General features: G+C 46.8%; 1 protein-coding gene across 1 annotated transcript in view; it reads right to left on the bottom strand.

Annotated features, from left to right (window-relative positions):
• Positions 1–9,295: 9,295 nt before the first annotated feature.
• luzp1 (leucine zipper protein 1) overlaps positions 9,296–21,084 on the bottom strand; it is a 28,387-nt gene continuing 16,598 nt past the window's right edge. Inside the window, exons 3-5 of the mRNA XM_047044682.1 lie at positions 15,826–19,152; positions 9,869–10,125; positions 9,296–9,640 (exon numbers count right to left, since the gene is read on the bottom strand). Coding sequence (XP_046900638.1) covers positions 9,907–10,125; positions 15,826–18,927 — 3,321 coding nt within the window. The 5' untranslated portion in view covers positions 18,928–19,152 and the 3' untranslated portion in view covers positions 9,296–9,640; positions 9,869–9,906. The remainder of the gene's footprint in view (positions 9,641–9,868; positions 10,126–15,825; positions 19,153–21,084) is intronic.

The raw sequence follows: 21,084 nt of genomic DNA, 5'->3' as shown, positions 1-21,084 counted from the left end.
GTCTTAAAGCTGCTTTCCCCCCCCTTACAATTCCAGATTGTAGAACTTATTGAAATATTTACGTCAAGTAGGACTCTAAAAGCATGTTGTCACTGCTGTTGTCTGTGATCCAGCATTTTGCCACCCAAAGACTGGTTTGATTAGCCTGAAGTCTAGCCTCACCTCTTGGATGTGTGGCCTCTTTATCGAGATGGTCATCGTACCACGACAGATCAGCGGTTTCTCAAAAGGAAGGATGTCAGTAGTATTGAAACAGCCCTAGCAGACAGTTTAACATGACGCATCACACATAGCACTCCACTGAAACTACTTTTATTTTTCTATTAATGTGTAGCTGCTGCAATTTGGATGTTGCAAAGGCATTGTATGCATCATCTTAAGGCTAATGTTGCTATTTAGTTGATGTGATGGGAGTTCACAATAGGGTTGAAGCATAGAAAACTAGTCCAAATTAGCTGTTTGTATTTAATGCAAAAGATAGATATTATTATGTCAAGGAAAAAATTGTGAATGTTCATTTTTGTTCTGCAGCTTGTTTGAAGTGTATTGTTATTTTATTGCTGTCATCATTGCATACTTTTTTATATTTTGTCAACATTTGGTTATAAAATAATAAAACTTAAAAAGGAAATATTAGACACACGACTCACTTCCTGTCCAGGTGGGATTTAGGTGTGTGTGTGTGTGTTGACTGCTGACCCCTGACCTTTATGTTACCCCATCCTGACCCCCCCCCCACATGACTGGTTTGCTTCCTGGAGTGTGTGGTGTAAGAATCTTGACATCAGAATGTATTTTGGAACAACTGATGGGCCAGTGGAGAATGGGTTTGGCATAGGAACCTGGCATTATACTTCTGTAATACCCCGGCATGACTCCAGTCTTACCCCAGTATGAAGCTCTGTTTCAGGGCAGTGAGGCTGAAAGCACGGGGCCACAGCAGGGGGGGCTGACCCAACTACGGAGAGCTTGGATGAGATGCTGCTATGGAAATAGCCACATCAATACTGGCACTGGGCTCTTTCAATGCTTTGGTTAACCCAAGGCCAGGGACAGTGGGGGGGTAGTGTGACGCTAGTTAGAAACCCTCATCGGCCCCAAGCTTCTGTCCTGTAAGTCAGTGTAGATGTTGGATATGTATATAGGATTAGGTAATACGCTAACAGCTTCATTGTGTCATCTAATACTTCCATTCCTTTAAGACGGTGGACCTAGCACCATCCATCATCGCCAGCTCATTCCGATTCATTCATCTCAGACCTATGAATGTCAGTGTGACAGAAAGATTTAATTACATTCTTTATGCAGATCTCTGTGCCTCCAGCCCTGTCCTAGAAGCAGGTGTCTGAGTTACATAAGGCCTTTGGCTGAAAGTCGGCTGCGTGTCTGAACCGATCTCCTCTCAACCAGCCATGTGACTCACAGAGCACACTGTACAAACACCACAGTTGGGTTGGAAATGTATTCAGACATGCACGCACTCAAAACGCAAATGTCAAGTCACGCACACTTCTTCCTCCACAAACTTGCACATTTTCTCGCCACATTAGCACTCTGACAGTGAATCCAATCAGCAATCTGACACGTTGTGATTACGCCGCCGACGCTCCAGATATCTCGGCCCAGGTTGGAAGAGTGAGACTGCCTGAAAGTCAGCAACACCTCAGTCATGTCCTTCCTGGCTTCCCACCTCCCGGCAGAAGTGACACGCGCCTACAGACACTGACAGGTTACTGGAGACTTGTCAGCCTCTCTGGCTCTCTCTGGAAGTTATAGCACTGACACATTCTCAGTTTCCCCCAAGGAACACGCAAGAAGGAAGTATAAGACTTGTCATGTGTGGCTCCCTTTGCTTCCAGAGTTGGCCTTTGAACGTATGTGAATGTATGCTGTCCTGGATAGCCAGATATCCAGTATCTGATTATTCCCTCTTTTGATGTCCCCCTGCTGTCTTAATCAGTGTAAAATGAAAGGATGAGTACGCCAAAGTGTTTTGAACATTTCATGCATCATCATCAGGAAATAAAGCCTCGAATGACGTAGGTGAACTCCCGTTCCTTAATCAAGATGAATCATCCAAACTGCTCTTGTCAACCTGCATCTGTTTCATTTATTAATTTGTTTGTTTAATTGGATCCCCATTAGTTGATGCCGTAGCAACAAATCTCCTTCCTGGGGTTTGCCCTCAAATGCACTGTGGCATGAAGGCCTACTTACAGAAACTGTCTCCTCAAATTCTCCCTGTTCTCTGATCAGCAGCTCCTTCCCAGCGCTGTGAAGAAAACTGGGACGCTGAGGTCTGTTACCCCTGTGCATAAATTAGCGTTTCTGCATAAGATATGTCATTTCCATGGTTGAGTTCACATCACTCATTTGGGTTAGCCACCACCGACCACAGGGTGCTCATGGGTAATAGTACCATGATCTGGGGTTCACTGAGAAGCCCCGCCCAGGTCCGAAGTATAAGCAGATTCTGATGTGGAGCAAAAGCTGCTTAACTCCTTCGTTCTCATCATATCACAGTACAGAGAACTACAGATAGGAATCAACTGCTATTTACAGGTATTGTCAAATACTAAATGGAGTGATGGAACAGACCTGAATGTACTGTGAGGTAAATGTAACTCATTAAGGTCACTCAAAAACAAACATCTAAAGAAGGATCAAATGGTGACCCCAGATGAACCATTTCATTTGAGAAAACACATTGCAATTGGTGTGTGTTTTCCCCTGGAGCCAGAAGTCTATTGCTTCCAGTTGACCGAGTCAGTACTCAGCCCCGTCACCCTACTGTGAGACTTTGCCGTTTAATAGAAAGGTGTGTGTGCTGACAGAGCGCTCCACACGAGGCTGTGGTTTTCCACTCCCACATGGCACATTTGCCTAATTCATCTGCTAGTTTGCTTATCTTGCGCACTGTCAGATGTCTTTCTCTGTGTAAGCCCCAATTGTAAGAACTACAGAGGACACCATATGGCTGTTTTCTTTTTTGTCTCTCACACGCTTTCTTACTTTGCCTTTTCTCTGACAGGGTGTGGTGCTGTTAAAAATATGCTAGCTGTGGTTGCTACTGTAAACTAATCCTCCATTTAAATACCTAAGCAGAAGTGCATTCCGTTTCTTTCCTGCTCTACAAAAGCACACACCAAGACACACACACTCCTAAACACACACAATCCAAGATGCAAAGACAGCTACAAACAGGTTGTTTTTTATTTTAATTGGAATACATAGTTGGCTGTACAGCTGGCCAGCCTAGTGAGGTTTACATGCAGAGGGCGGGAAGGTTAAACATGCACCATGTATTTACTCTACAAACAGAAGAAGCCTCGTCCCACGCAGGATCGCCGTGTATGACACACAGACATTAAGGGGCATCTAGGCCCATTAAGCAATAACACTTCTTGATCTGATTCATAAGATGTTTCTCTACTGTCTGTTCCCTTTCTAGCATCAGACATACACTTATCAACCCATTTATAAACGGTCGTGGGTTCAAACGTCCGTGTTTGATTGTTACAGACGTAACGTCCTCTTACGAGTTTGTCAGCATGTGAGTGGAGTGTTTATTTTTGACAATATCCAGTTTCACATGAATGTTTGCGGTTCTAATCCGGTGGTTTTAGCCGCCGTGTGTGAGTGTGTGTATTTGTGTGTGTGCGCGTGTCTCAAGGCCTGAACATCTCTTTCTTTGGCAGCACTTACACACCAGCACACAAGATGAACAAACCCTGAATTTATGAGAGAGGGAAAACAGTAACAGAGGACCTGGAAGACAGACTGATTCCTGAAACACTAATAAAACAGGACGCCACATGGAGAAGGACTTAGAGTCGACTGTGTGCTACACTGAGCAGCCGTGCTCTGCTCTGATAAAACACACATTGCTCTCATTCTTCAATGACGATGCCACAGGTCCAGCCCCTTCCACTGTGACTGTGTGACCCAGGTTACAGCGCTGTCAGATCACACTAGGCAGGAGAGACATCGCTCGCATTAAAACAACTAAACAAAAAAGACAGGAACAGAGTACTCTCCAGGAGCGCATCGATGAGAAAAGATACAGAGCTCAAAAAAACGTCCTCCTTCAAAATCAAAAGGGGACAAAATACTAAATATATTTCAATGAGGCCCACTTTACAAAATTACAAGATTTAATTAAATAAAATCTATCCGATACAGATTTCAAAATAAGACATCTTTTGTTTTACAAAACAAAAAAAATATTACACGAGCGGAAAACAAAAAGGAAAAAAACTCAAATTGAATATTTCCCCTTTATTTCAGTAAGAATAGTCTAGCAGACAGGGTAGCCACCTGTGGAAACGCTGGCCCTGTCATCGACTGTAAACTGTAAACACTGTGGAATGATTTTGGCACAATGTTAAAAGGCTGAGAGACACAGACATAATCAAGTGCCATGCCCCAAGAAGTAATCACAAGCTTAAAAAAATTATTCACTAAATTATTTGTACAATAAACTTGAGTTCTCAACTCTTATCCTAACGCAATATGCTGAGTAGTTTATCAAAGAATAAATGCTCCAAGCAACATTTTTACCAATTTAAATTTGGCCGGTGCAAAACCACATATACAGACTTATATACACATCTTTGATGACCGTACATTCATCTCTAATATATGAGAGAGAGACAGAGAGGAATAAATGACTGTGAGAAATGCAGAGTAACTGTTGACACAGAAGGCTAAGGGGAGCTTTACTTGTTTAAGGTCTTAAGTTAAGTGCTGGATAAGTGCAGATTAGTGTTGCTGACGTTCATTGACACCATGACCCTCTGTTTACAATGGAAGCCTTTAAAGACCACAGCCAAGTCACTTCACACAAACGTTTCCCTTCGGTCCTCAGGCCCACCTCTCCTCCAGCCGAATGCATTCGAGACTGCATTCTAACAGAAGGAACACCAACGATTTGTACAATAATGGATACTTAAAAGCCATGGACCAAGGCCATGGGCCTGTTAAGTTGCCCAGTGTCATGGACATGGTAGCCAATCTCTGTCTCTCTCCTTGGTTTATTGTCTGTCACCTTATCTCATAATCTCTCATCTTTCCATAGCAGCATCCATGTTGATTATCTTAGCAGACCGTCCATCATTAATACGTACTTTCTCTCAGGGTATGATCTGACCTTGAACGTCCAGACAACATTTGGGAGACTCTTCAGAATTGCTGACCTTTGAACCAGCTGACCTTTGAACCAGCTGACCAGGGTGTCTCTCTACGGCTTTAAAACATATGACATTAGACGTGTGTAATGGTGATTTCAGGAAGTTGATCTAATTAAGGTGTGACTGGTCGGAAATTGAGAAGTGAATCAGGAACACTGGTCTTGTAACCATGTTTGTGTGGGCTGGAACTATCACTCCTTCCTAAGCCTCAGACTCCAGCCTCTTTCTCCTTTCCTCGTTACCTCCTATTCGTCACCAACCACCAACAGGTAAATCCCATCTTTGACCCTTCACTAGGCCATGAAAGGGGCTGCTTCACAGAGTTTGCATGAGATTGAGTGTGTGTGTGTGAGGTTATGCATGGTTAAGGGTGTGTGTGTGTCTGTGTTGGAACTTCCCACTAAGGTGTAAGTGTACCTAGGGGCCAAGTAAGGAAGATGTGGACGTGCATTACAGAGGATGAAGTTTCAGCCTTGCCCTTTCAAAAGAGCCTGTCTTTGAAGCCTGTCTCCGGGATGACCCTCCCGAGCACATAAAACCTACGGTTTCCGACAGCTGCTCTGCTCTCTTCCTGGGACCCCTGACTCCCTACTGGGGCTGGGGGAGGAGGTGAGAAATACAGGGGTGAGTGTGTGGCGCGGAGGTGGGAGAGGCTGGGGAGTCTACAGGGAGGAGGAAGGGGTGAAGGGTCAGGGAGGAGACAAGCAGTTAGTGGGGCAGTAGTGTGGCGTGTGTGGTGAGGAGGAAGAGGGGTGTTAGGAGATTACATCATAAGGTCACCATCTAAACCCAACCATGGTGACATAACTCTGATGAGCCTCAGCCAGCCAGGAGATCTGCAGCCTCATACGTCTCACCCAGGGGCCTCTAACCAGACCTCTCCCAAGGGCCTCTAACCAACCTCACCCAGGGGCCTCTAAACAGACCTCACCCAGGGGCCTAAACCAGACCTCAGCTAGGAGCTACCAACCAGACTTCAGTCTGCCCCCACATGACAACAGGAACATCAGAAGGCTATAAACGCACTGCCAATGCAGACACTAAGCATGTGCAGATCAGCCAGTACGCCTGAGCAGGACAGGGCAAACAAGCGCTGGTCTGGACAGCCAAGACGAGCACTGCTCTGGAGCAGGTCTGTTTTAGGTCGGACTGGCTGCTGCCAAACTGTCTAGCTTCCCCCTCTTGTATTTATAAGCCAGAATGCCAAGGGAGGGACATGATTAGCTGCAGCTCTGACCTTTGACCTATCAGTTACCTAGGGGCCATACATCAGCTCACGTCCACGTCCTGGCAGCCAATAAAGCGGCCTCCAGAAAGAGCAATGCATATCATGACCGTTAAGAATCAAGGCATTCCTGCAGGAGGTTGGGGAGGGGGAGGAGGATGGTAGAGGAGGAGGAACGTAGAGAGGGAGGGGAAGAAGGGGGGGAAATACAGTACTCTCCCTTTTCTCAGAACTACTGTACAGGAAGAGCTGATGAGGTCCAAATACACATTTGGAAGGGGAGACTGTCGTCATCCTGGTAACACCAGAGAGAAAGAGCCAGAAACAAACTCGGGGAACTGCAGAGACACACGGGGATCACTATGGTGACAGCTTGGCTTGCCTTTCAATCTCAATCTGAGGCCACCGACTAGATACACTGCCTTGCTTTACTGCAGTACATTCCTACAACTGTGACAAAGGCCAGTAGGTGAGGGAGTCGGAGGGAGGGCGAGATGAGCCAGTGATGTGTGTTTGTTCTGAACACATGTTCACAGATCGTCCGGTAGCTGTGAAAGGACCACATGGCAGCACTAAGACTTTATGGAGCTGAGCAGAGCCCTGGGACAGACAAATCGAAAGGGCAGAACATTCTGGGCGGTGTAGGCTACATTCTTTTTAGAGGGCCTTTGAAGTTTGAAAAAGTTAGCTTTAGGGTTGTTTTTTTTATGTTGTTGAGGATGTTTTTTTTCTGGAAAATCCCTTCATCTGAAACCACAAAAAGATTAGTTTACTTTTAGAAAACATTATTTCGAAAATGTAAAAATATTACCTAATCTGTGATGAACATTCTGTGTCGCTCTTTCTCTCTGCACCGATACTGTTGTCTGCATTTCTAAACTCTAGAGAGCTTCAGGGGAGTATAGGACAGTCACACAACCAAAGCTGAAGACAGTGAATTCCTCAAAAATGGAAATCAGTGACTAATTCTTGTACCCTCTTTATGTGTGGAGTGCAAGAGAACAATCACCTCCCACTACGACAGCTAAATGAGTTGGTGATTTTGGGGGTGTTTAGATGGGGTATTTTTCAAGTCATTGCACATCGTGACTGACTCACTCCCCTCCTACGTTTAGTACATTATGAAATCTGAAGGACTTTCAATATCGCCAGTCTCCACCACCAAACTGCACAATCACGATGAAAAGATGAACATATGTCTTCCACTGTAATAACACATTAAATATTAAATCTGAAGTGTGACGGTAAAAGGCTGGTAGATTACATGTAAGGCTGAGTGGAAATACGGCTGACCAGAACATCAAGGTAAAATTACCCACCCAAACCACTCTGAATATCCCATAATAACTGTCATTATAGAGCTGGAAACATCTCCATGGCAACACTTGAAAGGGTGTTTGGAGCAGAGAGGGAAGAATGCTGTTCCATCGTTAAGCTGGTGGAGTCTAAACTCCATAGTCATAGATAACATATATTGTTTATTCTGTAGGATCTGCTGGGAAGAGAGGATACAAGTTTGTTGTGCACAAGGTCAGGCCAGGGTCAAGCTAAGGTCAGGCCAATGTCAAGGCCATGCCACCGAGCTGTTGGTAAATGTCAAGCTGCCATTCTAAAAGCAACATGGCACCTTCTCCTGTGAGAAGTCAAGAGTTAAAATAGATTCGTCTGTAAGATTATTTTAGTGAGATGTGTTTCTATGGCAACCATGTGGCCTCTGGGTCTCCGGCCAGTGGACATTCATCCTTCCCTCCTACCCTTACCCAACAAGAACAATTCCAGATTCAACATTTTAAACAAAATACACCTCTATAGAAAACAGGAGATTTAGGAGAAGTTGATACGATTCGCACGGCGAACCCCAGTCTCACATCCCTGGACTGATAGTTCTTCGTGGTGATCCAAGTTTTTACATTATTCCTATGACAAGACAGACCAGCAGACAGACAGATGCACAGACAGCTGAGAGCTGCCATCATGTCCTCCTTTTCCGTCCATTCCTGCTGGTATTCCCCAGATCCAGCATTCGATTCCTCCTACATGTCCACTTGATTCTCACAGTCCAAGGAGCAGGGCAGCCATAAAACACTGATTGGTGCCCTGCAGCAAAGCACCCTGGGAAAAGTAGTCTTGTGACAGATGATTAGTTCATTGTAAATGTTTGTTTTTTTGTGTGTTTTTTTATATATATATATATATAAGTGCATTCCATCCCATAATTCAAAGAGTGCCATATGTCCCAACATACTGAACATCTGCTACGGTAGCTATGAGAGGAGGGGTAGGAGGTGGGAGGAAGAGAAAGTAAAATAGAGAGAATGACTGAGAATGTGAACACGAGGTCAAGACAGCATGAAGCTCATACAGGGACTGATAAACTTTATGGGTTGAGTGTTAATCCATGTTGTCACTGTAGCATATGGAGGTTTGATGTGGAGCAGGGGATGGAGTGAGTATGCTGGTTAAGAGTCCAAGGAGAAGCAGACTCTATAAGCTCTCTGTCTTCCTTCATCTTGAAGTGCATGCTGGAAGAGTCTCAGGTTTCTACACTGGTATCATCATTCAGTACATGCATGTCATTGTCATGTGTCTGCGAGGGGCTGAATGCAAACATATTGGACCCTGCAATGGTTTACAGGACTCATCAATTCACGCAAATTCAAAGTTACATTCTCAGTCACTTGCTCCCTGTATTTTTGTCCCATGAGGCACATTCACTGAGCAGCTGTTCAGCTCCAGTTAAAGTTTCAAAAAGTGTTAAGGTTGACTATTGCCATTTCACTCTCCAATCATAATCCACTCCCTAAAAGCAACCATCCTCCCAGTGCTTCCTACTCCAAGCCTCTCTCCTCCCCTTCTCCCCCCCTCTCAGTTAAGCCCCCCCCCCCCCCCCCCCCCCAGTCACTGAGACCTCTCCCTTGTCAGATCTGAAGATTACATTATGATATATCCTGGAGGAGAAGCAGAAGAAGATCTAAAGACTGGTCATCCCCAACCTCCAGCCAATAGCCTCCAACCACCACGGTGCTGGATGCAGCTTCTGCTCTTCACTGGAGGTTGCAGGTGCAGACTATTTTGGAGGTTAGGAATTAATATATGTAGAGAAACAGTTGAGATGCAGTTGTTGGTTAAGAGTCATGGAGCAGCTGTTGGTAGCTGGTTGGAGATGCAATTTCATCCTTGTGCAGTCTGGGAAGGGATGGATGGAGAGATGGGTGGATAGAGAGCTCTGAAATAGAGAGAGGACAGAGAGATCTCACACTTGCAGGGCTGACAGCAGGATGAGTAATGATCACACTTCCTTTCATTACGGTCCAAGGAGCAGGCCGACCCCCTCCAGAGAGTCAGCTGGGTGTGTGATCCTCACTATGAAGTAGGCCTTCTGAACATTCTAAGTCACCACAACACAACTGGCACTGGGACTATAGAGACAGATGTAGCAGCCTTGCCATCCTACCTGGACGTTTTGGAGCCGAGTGGTGGAGAAGACCTTCTCTAGTTGTCAAACTGACGGTTGCTCCAGGGTTGCGTCCCAGCGCTGGTCCTAGCCTCCGCTCGACCGCCCTGACCTCTACTGGACAACAGCTCTCCTCTGGAGGTGGCCCCCCTGCTGGCTCCATCTGCCCGGGACCCCCTGGGCTCGTAGGCGGGGTCTCCAGGAGGTACCCTCCTCCAGGACGCTGGGCTGGGGCTGGGGTCCCTCTCTTCAGCAGCCTGGTGGTCCAACACACACAGAGGAACAGACACAACACATTCTTAGATACTTCTTTTTTTTTTTTACTGTTGCATAACCTTTATTTAAGCAGCTGTGAATATATTCTGGTCTACGTCACCAATCGGTTGAGTTAACAATCTCTGAGGAAGTGGTGTGAGCGAATGAGGTTGTTATGTCTTCTTCATGGACTTCCCCCAAATAACCTCAGGAAAAATTCCCAACCAGTAAAACCCCAAACACACAGATGGATGAGAGAAGAAATTAAAATTGGGTTTGTTTGGGGTGGCTTGACTCGTGACTAAATGCCCTGTAACTGTTCCTGCGTTCCTCAACACAACCTCAGTGACCTTCCTCCAGGCTCAGTGAGAGATGGCGGTGGAGCTCCAAAACAGACCAACCACACTCCTGTAATTCAGGCTTAAAAATGGACCATAATTAGTGACAAGCAGGCGGGCAAGACCCAAGTCTTGGTACTGACAAAGGAGAGGAGTAGAGCACAGTAGAAGAGAGTGTTGGTAATTGGCCTTAATGGGGCTCTGGGCCTCCTGGGGAGGAAGCAGTCACAGACAGGAAGCCAGTAACGACACTAACGCTGCCAAATGGGCCGGCCCAACACAGCCACTTCCTGTCCTAGTCACCCGAGGCAGGAAACTGCCCCAGCACCTCATTCTCCTTCTATGGTAACAGGATGGAAGGCAGCACTGGGAGAGAGCCACTGGACCTGACTGCCCTTGTATTTGACTTTAAACCCAGTTACTGAGTAACAAACTGTGAACAGACATGACAGAGTCCTTGACCTTTGATGAATTCCTACCATACATGTTGTCACACAAAGATAGTATTGCTCTATTTCTCTCAGCTATTGAAAAAGGCATTCTTGGCATCCAATGGTTACACCTTATTTTTCTACAAAAGAAGCATTACATGGACTGTTAATGTACTGGATTAAGTCAAAGAGCAGCTCTCAAGTCGAGTAGTTTTTCAAAAGCACATCATATACAAACACGCGCAGATATTTCTCAAAGTCACTCGAGTGAGAAAAATGCTGCCCTAATAATAAATCTGAATGTGAGAACATATTTCAAAGTAGGAATGTCAGTCAGAATGTTATAAATGCAGTTAGGTAATCTGATGTGTCACATGAGCAACAGAAAAAAATCCACTGGGGACGCCATGTGCAGAAGACTTGGATTTCCATTCCCAAATCTACCATAGGTATGTCTCTGCCTTCCATGACAAGACAGTGCTGCTATTTTTAGAAAGCGGTCAGGAACCTCGAGCTGTGGAGTTTTAAAATGTTAATGTTAAAAATGTGCAAATCTTTGCAAAACCAATGACCTGTCAAAAACTAGTAAATTCTCTTTCAATTAAAGAACGTGATTTTGAGGAGAGTTTACACCTTTAAAAACTGAAATATCTTAGCCCTGATTAGACCTTAGAAGATTAGAGAAGTCACAGCCAGCTACCATAGAGATCCTGATGTTTACCCCGAGACAACACATTTGCAATGCAAACATGTACAGGAGAACAAGCCATAGCGTTCCATTAAATCTGTCTTTCCTGGCAAGCATTTTCCAAAATCTATCAATTCAGATCACATTTAGGAATGCACCGTGCCAGATCTGCTCCCCAAGCACATAACGCTCATTACACCCAAAGCAATAGATTTCAGAGAAGCCTTTATTCAAACTCCCCATTAATATTTCTATTAAAATAGGTTCTCTCTGCCACGTCAGGGTTTTAATCATTCATACCAAAGCATACCTTGAAGATTTCTTTTCAAACATGCTCAATCCAGGCCTCACAAGATCTTGTGTCTGAAGTTTAAAGCGCCTAGCAGTGTTCTTTTGAACTGTCCAAGTCCGACTCCTAACAACAGATTGGTTTTCCAGATTGTTTTGGGTCATGTCAGGCGAAAACCCAGGCAAACAGCATCAACCTCACATTTCACCTTGCTGCCAGGGGGGTTTGGGCTCCACAAAGGATGTTTTCCTATCTCAATCGGCCACATCGGTCGGTGGGCCCTGGCCAAGCATAAGTTCAGAGCTCATTCACATAGCTGCTGAGGTTTGAGAGTGCTGCAGAGTGGAGGAAAGGCTACAATGTTCCTCTGTTCTGTACTGCCAGGTGACACCACTCAGTGATGGAAGAGAAACTGTGGATGTAGCCATGTAGCTGCTACAGCCTGGCTACCCAGGCCAAAGCCCAACTCTGCTGCTCTACGGTCGGTTAAACCATGCTATGGATTAGCTACGGAAGCAACAAAGTTGGTTAGTCCCTGTTTTTAACCTGGTTTACAAAGTTCCACTGAAATAGGGATTTGTTCAATAATGGCATGCAATCCATTGACAATAAGCTTTCAAGGGCAAGGAGGTGTAACTTTTAAGGACAGAGAATGTCTGTGAAATAATTTATGAGAAAGACAGCCAATCAATAAGCCATCAGCAAGTGTACATATCTCTAGGGTACATTATGGAATCAAGTGCTGTGTGTTCCTAAATGACTATTGATTAAAAGGTGCTCGCTTTTCCTAACTGAATATCACTCATCACTACATTGGCTGATCGCTATAATCATCATCATAATCAGCACAGACAGCAGCTAAAATAAGAGCAGCAGCCAAGCCAGCATCAATTCATTCTCATACTGAAGAACTGAATGTGCCCCCCACAAGTTATTTCCACCTGATTACTGCAGCCAAATCATGTTGATAAACCAGTCTTCACCCAGAGACAAAGAAGTATTGAGGCTGTAGACTAACATGAGAGATGTCTCAAGAGCTCCAATACCATATCTGCCCACCCACCTCAACCCTTACCAATGACCCCTTTTACTAGACACAAGGAGTGAGGGAGAGAAAGAAGTGAGAGGAGAGACAGAAAGAGTGATTGAAGACAGAAGGAATCACAACAGATAACAGATTAGGCTGCCTGTCAGCTCACAGCTGGTAGAGTGCTCCGGCACCAATTTGTTGGAAGGAGTCAGTCTCTCTCTCTCGCTCTCTCTGGGGTCTATCAGCTCTGAGTGATGAGGGAAGGCAGGGTTAGACTTACAAACTGGCCCAGGTCAGGTCCATGTGGTAGAATTGACTCAAGAAATGAACTTGACAGCTTGCTCAAATAAAAGGACCCTCAAATGATACATCAGGCATGATGAACATGAGAGGAGGAAAGAGGCAGAAAGAGAGAGAAAGAGAGAAGAGGGAGATACATAAGGAGAGACCGAGGAAGAGAGAGAGGTCAACAGAAGAACAAAAGGAGGGAAAATGTATCCACATGGAGACACAGCTGGGGACTGTACACAGGCATAGCAAGGGGTCGAGTGTTGGACTGATTTAATTAAGCCTATTGACAGCTAATAAGGAGAGGCGGGGGCCGTCATCAATGGGGCATAGAGCAGAAAATGACAGTAATTATAGTTCTACGGCCAGGTTGTTAGTCCTCATGGTGGTTAGCTGGCCTGCCAGGCTTCTGGAGACGAGGGGCCCACTATAGGGGCTGAGGTTCTGGCCTGGCTTTGTTTGGTTGAGGCTGGTACTAGTGCGTGTGTGTGTGTGTGTGCACCTACCAACCAGATGACCTCCTCATGCTGCCATGAACAGCTTTGTTATCCAACATGGTCCTGACCACAAGACCCTATGACCTGAGGGTCACTGCACCCTACTTCAACACTTCTTCAGAGGCCCACAGAGCAACAACAATACCGTTAGCGTAATTGACTGGGGCCTCATAGAAACTATATGTTTGTCTCTATTGAATAAACATGCCTTTGGTGAGTAATCCTGTGAGTAATACTGTAGTTATGCTGGCTACACATTTTACCACAGTATATAAACCACACACATGACATTATCAATAACACTTCTGTTATTCTTCATAAATGACTAATGGATCAGGGCTGATTGATGGAGGAGGGTGATGAGGTGAGAGAGTGGGGGGTTTTGGGGGAGAGGACGGAAGGGTTGGTAGCCAGTGACATCCATCTTCTGTCCTGCTTGTGTCCAGTTTATCTACAGAGGACAACACTAGAATGCCAAACAGAGTCCTGTGGTCCAGGACAGTCTGTCAAACAGACATACTGAGATGTTATTGCAGCTACATCACCCGTTTGTTAGTGTTAGTATAGCCATTTGACAAACAGACAAGTTGGTTATTACAGTGGGACATTAGTAACCATCACCTCATCTCTCAGACTTGCTGTTTAACCTTTAACACCACGAGACCCAAACTGTGGGCAAAACTAAAAGTTTCCTTTTGGCCAAGAGGACATTGTTTGAGTCCAATGGCAACATGTGGCTCTCAGGTAGGTCTGGAGTTAGGCTACGTCATCACAAAACTGTGGTTCCAAACCACACCCGCTACACCCGTTTTACTGAAATATCAAACAAAATGTCTGCCACAGGGAATAACATCAACCTCAATATCCTGGACACACAGCTCGTCGGCTCTGCACTGCATTGTGGGGGACCCCAGCAGTCCATAGGGTGGCTACTAGGAGGTGAGGCTTTGAACAACAAGGCCCATCTTCAATTATGACTGGAATAGCCCAGGCAGCCTCACAGTGCCCTGTCAGTAAACTCAGACTGGCTGGTGCACAAATAAGCAAGCTATTTTTCCTCCCTTGAGGTTTTCGTTACCTTTTTTTCCCCTGTTAAGGTCTTTTCTCTTTCTATCCTCCCTTTCATTTCTTCTATGTCCCACCCTTTTCTCTTTGTGCTAACTTAGACTCCGGCTGGGGAGTCAGACCTGTAGAACTGCTGTGCTAAGCTTGAAGCTATAGGCCTGGAGTCAGGGAAAAAAGCACTCTCTGAAAAAGGCTCCTGCATAAAGCAAAGGAGTGGAGGGCTTAGGAAAACTTATTTAAGGAGACTGCATTTTTCAAAAGGCAAAAACTATTAGCATAATGGGTAGAGAGATAGATACTCTACAGCCAATTGTTTTTATCTAGTAAAGAGAGCTGTTTGAAGGTAAAGTATGCAGCCAGAGGCCAGACACAGGGCCACTTGGTGCCAAACAGACTGTGAGATTTAGTTACAGTACAAACATAGAGAAAACATCTCCCCACACACATTCACCCACTGGCTGACTTCTAGAGAGGGAGGAGAAAGACTAAAAATACTTGTTTCAAGCTAACAAATGTCCAGTCCTAATGTCCATGTACCAGATGCAAAGTCTCAAGACTAGAGTTAGAGATCCAATGTAAACAGAACCTAATGAAAATAAAAGTGGAGCACCAATACACGGGAATATACATCATATTAATAGAGCCAAATATCTCTAGATGTTTGCTTCCGTGCCAAGAATCAATTACCAGAAACATCAGCAGCTTTTTTTAAAAGCCGACAGGAAAGAGTTGCGCTCTCCTGAGCTTCTGTTTATTCTTTCTTGAGGGAGTGTTTTTTTTTCTTATCTTCAAAAGACATGAACACGCCAAACATGTAGTAGAAGCATAACACTGCCACAAAATGTGTTTCTCCTTTTCAACTCGCTAGTCTAGATCTATGATACACTATGATCTTGCAAGTCATATTAAGTGAATTGAACTAGAACACAAGTACTTGATATATTAAGAGTACATGTGTATTGTTTGTAAAGAGTAAGAAAGTGCTTTTATTACAGCTGCCCGGTAGAATGTTGTCTTGTCATGCTATAATGTTCTGTCATGTTATGCCATGCTATGCAGTGTTGTATCGTACTCACTGCAGGCTGGGTCCGTCCCCAGGGCTGGGAGCTGACAGGGTCGTGGGGTGCGCTCCTCCCGAGCACGCCCCCATCTGAGGAGGATGGGGAGCTCTTGCTGCGCCGTGTCACCTCTGGCCCGTCCCGCCCGCTGCTGATCCTGCGCATGTACACTTCCGCTGGCGACGGCCTGGCCCCGCGCTGGGACGCCGGGGCGGTTCCTCCGGCAGCAGAGGTGGTTGCCGTCTCCTCCGTGTCCAAGATGGTGGTGGCACGATACGCCCTCCAAGTGGTTGCCGACTCTGCCTCATCCTCCGACCCTCCCTCCGTTCTGACTGTGCCTCCGTTGCCGCCGATGCCACGGTAACCAGGCTCATCCACGGACGCCGCTCCCCGGTTCCTCCAGGTGCTCCTGACGGTAACATTCCTCATCTCCGGTAGGCTGTCGTCTTGAGAACCATGGCTGAGTGCCTGTCCATGCCCATGCCCACGCCCGGGCACGGGCCCGTAGGCGTGGGTTCGCCAGCTGGTGACAGTTGTGGTCGTGCTACCGCTGCTGCTGCTCTCGAACCCGGACTCCACGTCGTTGCTGAAGTCGGAGGTGGTCTCTGGAGACTGCAGGCCGTAGCTGCTCCTTGAGCGCAGGTGGGTCTCCACCACCCGTGCCGCCTCCAGCACCCGCTGGGCCTCGGGGTCGTCCCCGCCGTCTTGGCATGGCTGCGTGGTGATATTACTCTTGGGGATCGAGATGCTGATGCTGCCCCGGTGGTCGCTGGATGGACCGATCAGGATGTTACTGGTGGACGTGTGTCGCTCTCTCGTTGGAGGTTCGCTGGAGACACTGCTGCTGCGGCTACTGGTTCGAGAAGAGCTGGGGTCGTTAGGGTAGATGGTAATGCTACTGGTCATCTTGCTCGCTAGAACGGGTTTAGTGGAGATCTTAGGCTTGCCATTGGTTGTTAAAGGCTCTGCCCCGCCACCGGATATCATGACTTCTTTCCTATCAATCTCTACGATGGCGGGCTTGATGACCACCTTGGACCTCAGGGCCTCGCGGGGACTGCAGACCCGGTGAATCTCAATCCCTGAGGGGGTGCGAGTCTCCTGGGGTCCTCCCTCGGCCACGATAGGCTTGTGGAGCTCCTCGTCAATTGAACTCCTGGAGGACGAGCCCTCTGAGTGGGAGTCCTGCTGCAGACGCGGGTACCTGGGGTACTTGGGAGTAGTCCTACTGCTTGGTGTAGACACCTCAACCACCGGTTCTGGTTCTGAGGGCCTGGAGCCTGTTGATTCGGTCTCGGAGGCAGAAGAGTGACCTTCTGACCCGTGGTCGCTGGTCTGCAGAGAGGAGACGTGCGATCTGTAGGCGATGAAGGACCCATTGGCCTTGGAGAGGTCTGTTGCTGGGAGACTTTCTTTGGCCTGCGCCTGAGTCTCAGGGTCTGAGATGTCCTTCTCTGGAGGCGAAGAGTTGTTGGTTTTATTGGAGCTCTCTGGCACAACATCAGAGTTGTTGGACTCACTATCACTACCCACGTACAGTCTTGAAAACTTATCAACTCTGCTTTTTTTACTCTCAAGCTCTCCAGGTTTCTGAGAGGACTTCCACGACTTCTGGTCGTTTGCTGCTGGTGGGTAGCGACTGAGAACAGATGCTTTTTTACTATCAGTGGAGTTTGAACTCACAGAGCTGTAGGCAGTCCCTCTGCTACTCTCCTCTCCTCCTCTTCCAGTTTCCTTCACTCCGTTATCGGAGGCAGCAGAGATGGCAGAAGCAGTGGTCTTGGGGGTCCTCCTGCTCTTGTGTGCAGGACTGAGAGCCCTCCTTGCAGCTTTGGGAGAGCCATCCTCAGAGTGGGCCAGTTCTTTGCTTCTCATTTTCGGCTCTTTCTTGTGTTGGGGTGACAGCTCTCTACTCTTATGCTTTGGAGTGGTGGGCTCTGCAGCTGCTGGACTCCTGTACTTGGGTTTGTCCTGCCTGAACCCTCCCCTCACATTTATCTCCTCGTTCTCAGCTTTGCCATTCTCCAGGACCTTGGCAGGGATACCGGCGGGTCCACCGTTCCCATGACTACTGCTGCCATCGCCACTGCCATTGAGCTGCATCCTGAGCTGTTCCACCTGCTCGTTAAGGGCCCGGGTTCGGTTCCTCTCCTGCTGGAACTTATCCTGAAGTTCTCCATTCTTGGACTCTGTGTTCTTGAGGTCCTCCTCCAGCAGCTCAAGCTGCTTCAGCCTGTTTTTGAGCCTATCCACCTCCTGGGTGAGCTCTTTCACCTTGTTGTCCTCCTGGCCTTCTAGGCTGTTCTTTTCATTCTCAGACTTGTTCCTCAGCCCAACGTCCTCCAGCTTCATGTAGTCCAGGCTTTTCTTGCGGCCCAGTTTGCTGGTCAAGCCGGATGAGATGTCGTCTTCGATGCGAAGCTCCCTCACGTCTGTACGACCAGGGTCGGCCGGGCTCATCCTGTTCTTCTGCCTCTCCAGCTTCTCAGTCAGCTTCAGGATTAGCTTCTCGTCCTCCCGCTGCTTATCCAAGAGACGCTTGCGTTCACTCACAAACGCCTGGGTGAAGCTCTTGAGTTTCTCCAGTTCCCCAGCTAAGGCCTGCTCCGCCCTGTCTAGCCTAGCCTCGGAGGTGTCCACCTCCTTCATGCGGGTCTTCAGGGCCTCCAGCTCTGAGGACAACTTCTTGGTCAGGTTCTTCTCCTCATTCAGGCTCAGGCACAGCTGGCTGCAGTCAGACTTGCTCTTCCCAAAGGCCTCTTCCAGCTTCTCCAGCTCGGCCATCCTCCGTTGCAGGCGCTCAATCTCCGTCTTCAACTCCTGGGTCAGGCTCTCCTCTTCCTCCAGCTTCTCCCTCACTGTGCGGCACAGATCCTCCGCCTTGCACACCTCCTCATCCTTCCCCTCGATCTTGAGGAGGCGCTTGCGTAGTGCCTCAACGTCGCCCAGCAGGGCGGAGTTGCTGCCCTCGGCTTGAATGATCTTGTCCTGCAGTTCCAAGAGCTCGTCCTCAGACTTCTGCAGCTTGTTGGTTGCCTCCTCCAACTCGTCCAGGCGCCGGCCCAGACTCTGCAGCTTGTGCCGCAGGTGGCGGTTAGTGGTGTCTTTGTATTCAGACATGGTTTGTTGTCAATGTTAAACGCTTCCGTTTTTCAGAGAAAGAGGATATTATTTGATGATGTTTTGGATGGTCCACATTTGCGTGGTGGTCGTCTGTCTCCTGTGGTGGTGTTCAAGTCTCAGGTGAAGGTTTTAAACTGGCTCCCTATATGCTCTCTCTTCTTCAGGTCAGATGTTCCTTTAATTGGTAGACATTCCCTCAGGCTGCCGATTAACACGACTCATCTGTAAAGACAGAGAAAATAATTAATACATTGATCCTTTCTAGCCAGCTATACAGTGTGTCAGGCAGAAGAAAAAACAAATGACTGAAAAAGGCGGCCTGCAGATTTGCTTAAGATTGATGGCACACTGAAGCAGACCTGCACACTCAGCAACATATATTCACAGTTGTGTCTGATTACACCAACACAAACCCAGTGTGGAGCTGGGATGCACTCAGCGCAGCACAGGAATGCTGGAGGTGGCAGCAAGATAGATACATTACACAAACTATCACAGGTACACACATTTATCCAAGTCAGATAGGGTGATATGGCTTCATGAGTCTTAGAGCATGGCCTGAAACAGACTGTAGCTGTATTTAACCTAGCCTTCACCTGTAACTAGTATAATATAGCCACTGGAGACATGGCAACATGACATGTTGGAGACGGGGTTGGTTAAAAACACACAGTTCCCCTTATACCCTTCCCCCATGCCTCCCCCAATGTCCCCAGCATTGATTTCTGCCTGGCCAGCATTTCTGCTGACAAAAGCACATCTCAGACACGAGTTACTCTAACACGCAGGCATGCACACGCTCATGTATGTCGCCATGGTAACGCCAATGTTTCATGTCTGCAGGCCGTTCATTACTAATGCACTGAGGATGCGACACATGCTGCCGCTTTCCTAGTCACCCTCCACGAGTGCAGAATATGTTTCATACAAAGCTGTTTTGAAAAACACATCTACGACTGGGGAAAAACACACACATCTTATTTGCAGTTTTTCATATGAGTAGGTGAGGGGTATGGAGGTAGGGCGGAAAGGGGAGTAAGAGAGCTAACCCCCACCCTTCTCCCCCCGGAAGCGTTACTACAGGGGGCCTTGCATGTCAGATGGCTCCTATAAGGCTCCTATCTAGACATCAACACTTTCCTCTTCTGCATGATTTAGGTACTGCTCTATGGTCTCCAACCATCTTTAATCCCCCTCTCCCCTCCCTACCAAGATGGGGTGATGAACATGATCATCATGTGATGTCTCCTCCAGGTTGACGACATCTGCACACAGGTTTATTTATCGACCCACACACACACACACACACGCGAGAGCCTCCTGCCCTTCTGGCTCGATTGCCCTCAGTTCTTCTCAAAGCAGTTCCTCAAACAACACATAATACTTTCTCATAATCAGATAAATCCTCCACACCAAACAAGGTAAAAAAAACAAGTAAGAAGAGATTGTGAGGCAAGCCACTGCCTTTTTACCAGTAAAGCAATCCAGCCTTCAAAGAGCATTTGGAAGTAATGTTTTACGTCTCGAGATAATTAATGTGCATGAGCTAATATGACATATTATGCTTTCTTTGTAATCTCCCTGCCCACATACAGGCCCAAGAAATGTTTGCATATTACGGTTTAATATCCAGTAAAATGTAAAACTGTTATTATGGTCTATTTCAGCAGGCTTTGTATGAGTTTTATCTTTTCATTTTGGTATGACACTCTAAACCGCTCCACCCAATATTCATTAAAAGGCTTGTTCGACATGAATAATGGGAGCCAGGATTAAGAGTAAATATGGGAATGATTATTCCATAAAAAGAAAATAAATCAAAGGATTTCTCCTAAGTGTTTCAATTATTCTCCCATTTGATGTGGTCTAGTGGTTTAGTAATCTGAAATTGGGACTTCAGTAGTTTTTCAAGTCCAAAAGAAAGAAAGAATTCATCCAGTGCTTGAGGTGGGTTTCTCAGAGAACTGCTTGTCCGATTCGGTGCCAAAACACCTTACTAAATAAAGCAGTTATCTGCTGTAACTTCACACAGCTGTTGCCTGCTCGTGGAACACTGTGCCAGGCTGGATTTTCCCCTCGATGCCTTTCACAGTCAAGGTGGTTTCTGTGTTGGGTGCTGGCATGATATCCGCACTTCCAAAACACATTCCTGCA

The sequence above is a fragment of the Hypomesus transpacificus genome, chromosome 3, assembly GCF_021917145.1.
Source record: "Hypomesus transpacificus isolate Combined female chromosome 3, fHypTra1, whole genome shotgun sequence".
Lineage (NCBI taxonomy): Eukaryota > Metazoa > Chordata > Actinopteri > Osmeriformes > Osmeridae > Hypomesus > Hypomesus transpacificus.
Note: the sequence above shows the minus strand (reverse complement) of the source record. Positions and strands in the feature narration are given on the sequence as shown.